Here is a 7940-nt window from a genome sequence, read left to right as displayed (position 1 = left end):
ATTCCTGGGCAGCTACAAGACTTTTCAGGCTTTTCTCACTTTGCAAACCAAGGTTAGCACCCCAGGGCAGCCAGGATGGAAGGCAGGAGAGCATTTCCTGATGGACAGTGAAGTTCTTGTGTGACAAAAACTCAGAATTACTGCTCTAGAAAACAGGAAATTATACTGTTGTCTCCTTAAGAAGTTGCACACCTCTGAGTAGCCTATCTTGGCACTAAGCACCAGATGAATCACTGTCATTCACAACCACTAAGCATGTTAACAAGCTGATTTAAATACCATTGCTTGATTTGAAAACTAGACCTGGAGGAAGATCAGGACTTGGAAAGACTCCAGATCCCAGGCACCACAGTTTCTCTTGCTCTGCACGATTCCCTCCCTCCTCTGTATTTGTCCCCAATACTCAGCCTCAGTTTTCTTTACCCAGACTCTGCACCTGCCAAGAACTTGGGAGGCCATCACTGGCAATGTCCTCTTCCCTCAGCAATGCTGACACCCTCAAGCTCCAGCCATGCTAACTGCTCCATGGTGATCCTTAGCATGCTAAAATACTTCATGGGAACTGATGAATGAATTCACATGGTGGTCCCAAGAGATAATCTGGTCACCAGTCTCCACTCCCCTCATTAATGGCTCCTTTGGGCACAAGCAGAGTGGACACACTTTGTTGTCCCACATCATCCCAACCACCACGTGGGGCTTCAGGTGAATGTCACTGACTGCAGAAGTGCCTGCTCTGAGGAGCAGAGCCCAGAGCAGAACCTGTGCCAGAGTCACCAAACCAGGACACAGCAGTCAAGGGGCTGGTCCACATAACTGGGAAACAACTCTTGTCATTTGAGCAGCCTGGGACTGAACTAGTCCCACAGCTGCTGAAAAAGACATTGAGTTTGCTACTCAAAGGCACATTCACAGAATCACTGAATGGTCAGGGTTGGAAGGGACCTCTGGAGATCAGCTGGTCCAACCCCCTGCTAGAGCAGGATCCCCTAGAGCAGATCCCACAGGAACACATCCAGGTGGGGTTGGAATGTCTCCAGGGATGGAGACTCCATCTGTGGGCAACTTGTCCCAGTGCTCTCTTACCCTCAGATGTCACACATCAGCAACACTGCTGCCCACACTGGACTGCTGCTCCAGGGGAACTTCTCATTTCAGGATCCAGAAGATGCTCCCCCATACTTCAGGAACATCTGATCTGTCTGCACTGGATTAGACTGAAAAAAAACCTGTCCACAACACAGGACTGGGCCACCAAGTCCTCTCACACTGAGGAAAACAGTTCAGTGACTCTATTTTAATCCCTTCTCAACTCATGCTGAAGGCTCAGATGAGGAGGAACACTCTCCATTTGCTGGAGAAAAGGTTCCTCCCTGCACTCAGACCACAAAAACTTTCCCAAATCACCTGTTGCTCCTTGGACCTTCTTGAGTAGAACCAGGCCCCAGGTGACAAACCTGCAGCTCACACAACAGAAATGCTTGTTCAGAGCTCTGAGGCTGCTGATTCAGGAAGGAGTTTTCCCCAGCTGATTCCTAAAGCATTTCACCCAATTGATGATTCAGTCTTTTTGCCTCAGGCATAAATCACCTCCCAGATCAAGCCTTACTAGAAAGCTTTCATTGGCCCTAATTAAACTTAAACACTGTGAAAAGTATAAACAACAGCTCAGCAAGGAAAAATTGGGCTGAGGTTTGTGAACCTGCATTCTTCCTGCCCCCTTAATTGCTCAATTTATCACAGGAGAGGGAGTGAATATTTGCAATGTAGATGATTTCCTGCAAAGCCTCACCTTTGGTGCTGTTTTTCTCTAGATCTGCAGTCTGCATCTGGCCAGGTATTAAGTCATCTCAGCCCTTGAGAAACGACTGAATAACCTCAACAACCTCCCAACAAGCCTCTCACTTAGGAAAGTCCTGAGCCAAACCATCAAACTCAAGCCCAAACTTTCTCTTCTCTGAAAATCAGTTTATACCAAACTCTTCAGTTTGCCTGATGACACCACAGACCAACCTTTCAGTCCCCCAGAATCACCATGTTAAGGGTTGGAAGGGACCTCTGGAGATCATCTAGTCCAATTCCCCTGGCAGAGCAGGTTCACCTGGAGCAGGTTGCACAGAATGGCATTCAGGTGGGTTTTGAATGTCTCCAGAAATTGAGATTCCACAACTGTTCTGGGCAGCCTGTTCCAGCTGCCACCCTCAAAGTCAAGAAGTTCCTCTTTATGTTAAGACAGAACTACTTATGTTCAAGTTTATGCCCATTACCTCTTGGCCTGTCACTGGGCACCACTGAAAAAAGCCTGGTCCCATCCTCCTGATACCCACACCCTGAATGCATTGATAAGCATTGATAAGAACCCCCCCCTCAGTCTTCTCTTCTCCAGACTAAACAGACCCAAGTCCCTCAGTCTTTCCTGAGACCAGAGAGATGTTCCAGTCCCCTCATTACCTTCCTAGGCCTTTGCTGGCCCCTTTCCAGCTCTTTTGTGTCCTTCTTGAACCAGGGAGCCCAGAACTGGACACAGTTCTTCTGATGTGGCCTCACCAGGGCAAAGCAGAGGAGCAAAGCTGCTTTCAGGACAGAGCAATCTCTGTCCTTTGGTGATGTTACTGCTGAACTTCTAGAGCCCATCTCACCCTGGGACTGACCCTGGAGCCACCACCACTGCAACCTAAAAATCCAACCCCTTCTGAGCACCCCACAACTGTAGCACAGCAGAGAAAGAGGAGCACTAGCCCAAGCCCTGCTGAAGCAGGGCAAGCAAATCAATCCCCATTTTCCAGAAGAAATTAATGTCCCATTAAGGAAGCAGCCTGTAACCTCAGCTTCCTCCTAATGCATCCCAGCCCTGCCCTGCCTGGCACCCCAGGGATGCCAGCCCTGCCACTGGTGTTGGGGGGCTGTGCTGCACCAGGAGGAAGGGAGGGGGTTTGTAGGAGAAGGTGACAACCCAGCCCAGCCAAACCCACCCCGGGGCAGTGGGCACACGAGGGAGGGGGGAGGGAAGGGCTCTGCTACATCTGGGGAGCAACAGCTTTCCCTGCTTGGCAATTCCCCCCTCATTTCTCACTGACCTTGCTGTGTCTGCTCAGGTATTGCTCTCACCACCCCCTCTCCTCTCTCCTGAAGGTCTTTTTGCAGTTCCCTTTGCCCTTTCTTAAATATGTTCATGCCAGAGGGTTTCACCTTCAACTTCTGGCTTGGCCAGAGGCAGATCTGGACCTTGGAGCTGGGAGAGCTTCCAGCAGCTCCTCACAGGAGCTCTCTGGCCTCTCTGTCCCTGGCAAAGCCACATTCCCACCAAGGGAAATCACCTCCACCATGGAAGGATTTTCCCAGCCAAAACCAGGAACCAAATGGTGGATCCAAGCTCCCTGAACAAGTGACAACCCCTGACACTCACGCACTGTCTGAGCCAAGAGAGGCCAAGGAGCAGGACCTGACACACGTGCCCTTACACCACCATCCAAGTGCTGGATGCAAGAGGCAACACCTTCCAGCTTCTTCCCACCTCAGCCCAGTGTGAGCCCAGCTCAGATCCAGCTGGTTCAGGCAGCACTGAGGTGATGCTGGACTGACAGACCAGCTGCACAGCTCTTACCCCTGCACAGTGACCATCACACCAGCAAACACCCACCACACCACGTTTTCAGTCACTGCTTCAGTGTGGTTATAACTGTTGCTTCATTGTTCAATGTGATGAACTTGGAGGAGGCCCAGAAGAACCCAAGACAAAGCCAAGTGGCCAGAAAAGCTCAGATGACTGAAGCTGTGAAGAAGTGAAGGGCTGTGCAGAGTGGATCTTCTCCACCCACACCTTTTCTCAGCTGCTGACCTGCAGCAGCACAACCAGGTCCTCCGCAAGCAGAGCAGCACAGGGAAGGGGTGACACAGCACGTGGGGCAGGGCCAGGGGAGAGGGGACAGAGGTGGCCACAGACACTCTGCAGAGTGGTCTCATGGCAAGACACACACTACTCAATCTCCACCCCATCCAGAGACCCTCATTTCTGAGACATGAGCCCAACCACTATGAACACCTAAGCTGGGGTCTCAGACAAGGCTTGACATCCTCCATCAGACACTCAACCCCTTCTCCTTCAGGCACCTGCTCCTGATCAGATCAATGACTCTCCAGAATGATACCATCTTGGTTTGCAAAGCAACCTCCAAAATCAATACCCCAATAGTAAGCTCTGGGGGTTTTTTTGCATGTGGTACAAAAGGTGGTTTGAGAGAAGATGACCTAATCCACCATGTATGGATTAATCAATCCCAGCCAGGGGGCTAATGGGCTTTTCTTACAACAGTTGCCACCAGCAGGAAGGAGGGGGGTTGCTGGATGAGGGGGGGGAGAGACCAGTTGTGTGCTGAGGTTTCAGAGGGAGGGCAGGGCATGCAGTGGGCAAATGGGCCTTTCTAGAAATGGCTCTTTAGTGGGCAGAGACTGGGATGAAATGGAGGAACCAAGCAATGACTGGAGAAGGTAATAAATCAGATATATTGGCTTCAAACACAGCAGAATTCTACCTTGCAATTTACTGTGGTTGATATGAATAATACCTTCCTGCTGCTACAGAAACCTCACAGGAAGGTCTGTGGGGCTGGAGTCTGTAATGAAGCAGACTGAACACTTTGTAGCTCAATGGGCCAGGGCAATGGTCTGGAGGCTTTATTAATGCCTGCCCTAGTTCTTTTTCCACATTGGCACTCCTGGCTAGAACAGTGTGGGCTGATCCTGATCCCCTGTGCAGGGCAGATTGTCCTTCCTCCTACAGGCAGCAGAAAGCAGCAGCCAGTGCAGCCACACGTTACCAGCAGCAGCACTTGCTCTCTCCTTCCAGCCCCTGAGTGGGTTTGTACACAAGAGCATCACACTGCCTGGAAGCCAGTCCTTCAGGTGTTGCTAACTGGGTGAAGTTGCCCTACTCTGTAAACCTGGGAACAGCAAAACTGACCCAGAGGTTTTGACCTGGAGTGGCTGAGACAGCCCAGGTCCTGGCTGGCAGGAGGCACAACCAGCAAAGACCCTAGTGAGGAAGCTCAGTCTGGGGCATCTTCTCTCCAGAGCCATGCCAGGTGTGAAGGTGACTGACAGGGCTGTGCAAAACTCCACTGGAATTGCCAAAACTAGTGCTGGATCACAGAACTGTTCTGGTTGGAAAAGACCTTTAAGATCATCAGGTCCAACCATCTCAGTGCTGACATCCAGCAGATGCTGGTCATTGACATCACAAGTCTGACCACAAAGGCCAGACCCAGTCAAGAGAGGAAACCTCCAGCTACAAAATACTCACTAGTCACTGGTTTTGCCACCCTATAGTGTGAAATTTGGTGACTGCCCTTCCATGGGATACCATGAGAACCTGCTCCTGCTCCCAGCCCATCCTGCAGCAGAGCCCACCAGCACCTTGCAGGGACGCAGCCCATGTCTGACCCAGGGTAACACCACCCTGGCACCTGGGAACATGCTGCAGGTGAGCAAGTCTGCAGCCTCAAACCACCCCAGGCCACGAGAGTGCTTCAAAAGCTCTTACTGGTCCCCCAGAACAACCCTCAAGGTAACAAATCCTCCTAAACCCCAGCGTGAGGTGCTAAATCAACAGGGGGGAAAATGCACCAACTACACCACTTTTTTTTTTTTTTCCCCAGGATAACCTTTTCCAAAAACCACCTTCCCCAAGCTCCCACGATGCCCACCAGCAGCCCAGGAGTCCTGCAGCCCCGTGGGTGGACTCACATTGTAGAGGATGTCTGTCCACCCCTCCATGGTGATGCACTGGAAGACGGTGAGCACAGCAAAGAGGATGTTGTCAAAGTTGGTGATGCCATAGTTGGGCCCTTGCCAGTACTCCCTGCAGGTGGTCCCACTCTCACACTGCCTGGCAGGAGGCTCCTCTCCACAAGGAAAGTCTCCCACCTCATCACCTGTAGAGAAAAACAGCAGGGAGAAAAGTTACTGACTGAAGCCAGTCAAGCTACATGCAGCTCTGGAGCCCCCAGGGTAAGGAGGGACTTGGGGCAAGAGCAGGGAGGACCTTGGGGCAAGGGGGGGGATGGATTAAAACTGCAAGAGGGGAGATTTAGATGAGACACTAGGAAGAAATTCTTCATCATGAGGGTGGTGAGAGCCTGGCCCAGGTTGCCCAGAGAAGCTGTGGCTGCCCCATCCCTGGAGGTGTTTCAAGGGCAGGTTCAAGATCAATCTGGAAAAGTGCTGAGTTTTCCAAGTAAGTAAATATACCAAGTAATATTCCTGTTTACACAGAGGTGCAATTGGTGCCACGTTGTGCTAATGGAGCAGCAAACTGCACAGAATCAAATTCAACAGGGGGGAAACAAGATCAGCACCAGCAGAAATTAGGAATAATCATTCCACAGAGCAAATGAAAACAAGAGGAAAACAAGTCAGTCACTGTAGCTCCAGGATCCATCTATATGTGTGTTTTCCTGTTGACTCAACACCTTAAAGCAGGACATCTCTCTCCAGCTCCCATATGGGCCCCCCCAGGATTTCATGAGGGTTTAGTGAGACAAACCTGCCAAGAGAAAATACCAGATCTGGCTCTTGCAGACCCTCTGTGAGGGACAATCCACTTTTAGCTCTGTTTGGCATTTTGTTACCAGGTAATGCTCAGAAAAAATGCAATGTATGTCTCCTGCAAAGGGCTGGGTTTCAGTCTGCTTTCTTTTTTTCAAGATAAAGTGAGACCAGAAGAGGTCCCTCATGCCAGGGCTGGGGAAGGGAGAGAAGAGAGGAGTCTCAAGGAAAAAATTGAGAAACAAATGTGGTGGCCTGTCCTGGAGCAGCTTCAGGGCCCTCAGGCTGGGTCAGCTGAGCAGGGTGGCTGTGTAAAAATCCTCCTGTGCCAGCAGAACAGCAGGGCAGGGAGGGTGCAGGGGGAGGAAAGGAGGCAGGTCCCCACTGCAACAGGTGCTGCCATTGGGTTTTACCAATTTGTCAACAGAGAAATATTTCCATTAGCTCAGAAGAGCCTGTTGGGCTGAGTGGCAAAGGCCCTGGATAAACCTCTGACCATATTTGGGTCCCCAGCATCTCTCTTCCTGGCAGTTTTTTACTGACATACCCAGGGCTGTAGCAAACATTTGCCAGTGACACCTCTAGTCTGTTCCCTCCACTGAAGCAGCAGCTGGTACCTCTGCTGTGGTTCCAGATTCCAGGAAAAATCCCAGGACTTGGCTCATTTTGAGGATTTTGAAGAGAAAAAACAGGAGTAAATCCTCCTCCTCCTCTTTCTCCTCCCAGGTGCTGCTCAATGCCAGGGGCAGCTCCTGAAGGAGGTTCACATTTCCACTCTCCAGGCAGCCCTTGGAGCCCCTGCTCTCAGGCCTGGGCTTGTTAATGCACCTCTTTGGAGATGATGAGCACTTAGGTTTTAAAAGGCTGAGCTGATGGCTTTGTGGGCTGCTCCTCCCCGGGGATGGCAGAGCCAGGAAACCTCCCCACTCTCCAGCTTTCCAGAAACACCAGCACCTCATGTTCTGCTGAGCCAGGGGGATCAATCCCCATCAATCATCTGACAAGCAGCTCCTCAGCCCTGGAGCAGAGCAGAGCCAGGCCCTGGAAACCCCAGCACCTTCCCCCACTGCCCAGAGAGGGGGTGAGGAGGAAGGGGAGCCTGGCCCCTCATCCCCCTCCCAGCCAGGAGCTGGGTGCTGACACCCAGAGATGTGTAACACACACCCACTCTTTTTCTTTTTCAGCTGTGCTCCCAGTTCCCAGCTGTGCCCACCCAGCAAGAGAGAGTCACAAACAGCATTTCCCAGAACTGCCAACAGTTCTGGAGCCCTCAGCACAGGAAAATATGGAGCTGTTGGAGAGGGTCCAGAGGAGCCATGGAGATGATCCAAGGGCTGGAGGGAGAGGACAAGGGGGAATGGATTAAAACTCAAGGAGGGGAGATTTAGGTGAGATAT

General features: G+C 51.3%; 1 protein-coding gene across 1 annotated transcript in view; it reads right to left on the bottom strand.

Moving 5' to 3' along the window:
• The window catches only part of CACNA1B (calcium channel, voltage-dependent, N type, alpha 1B subunit), a 326950-nt gene that overhangs the window by 200373 nt on the left and 118637 nt on the right, over positions 1–7940 (bottom strand). The window contains exon 7 of the mRNA XM_009994349.1: positions 5743–5930. Within this exon, the coding sequence (XP_009992651.1) occupies positions 5743–5930 (188 nt within the window). The remainder of the gene's footprint in view (positions 1–5742; positions 5931–7940) is intronic.

This window comes from Chaetura pelagica, unplaced genomic scaffold (genome assembly GCF_000747805.2).
Source record: "Chaetura pelagica isolate M959 unplaced genomic scaffold, ChaPel_1.0 scaffold132, whole genome shotgun sequence".
NCBI classification, from domain to species: Eukaryota; Metazoa; Chordata; class Aves; order Apodiformes; family Apodidae; genus Chaetura; species Chaetura pelagica.
Note: the sequence above shows the minus strand (reverse complement) of the source record. Positions and strands in the feature narration are given on the sequence as shown.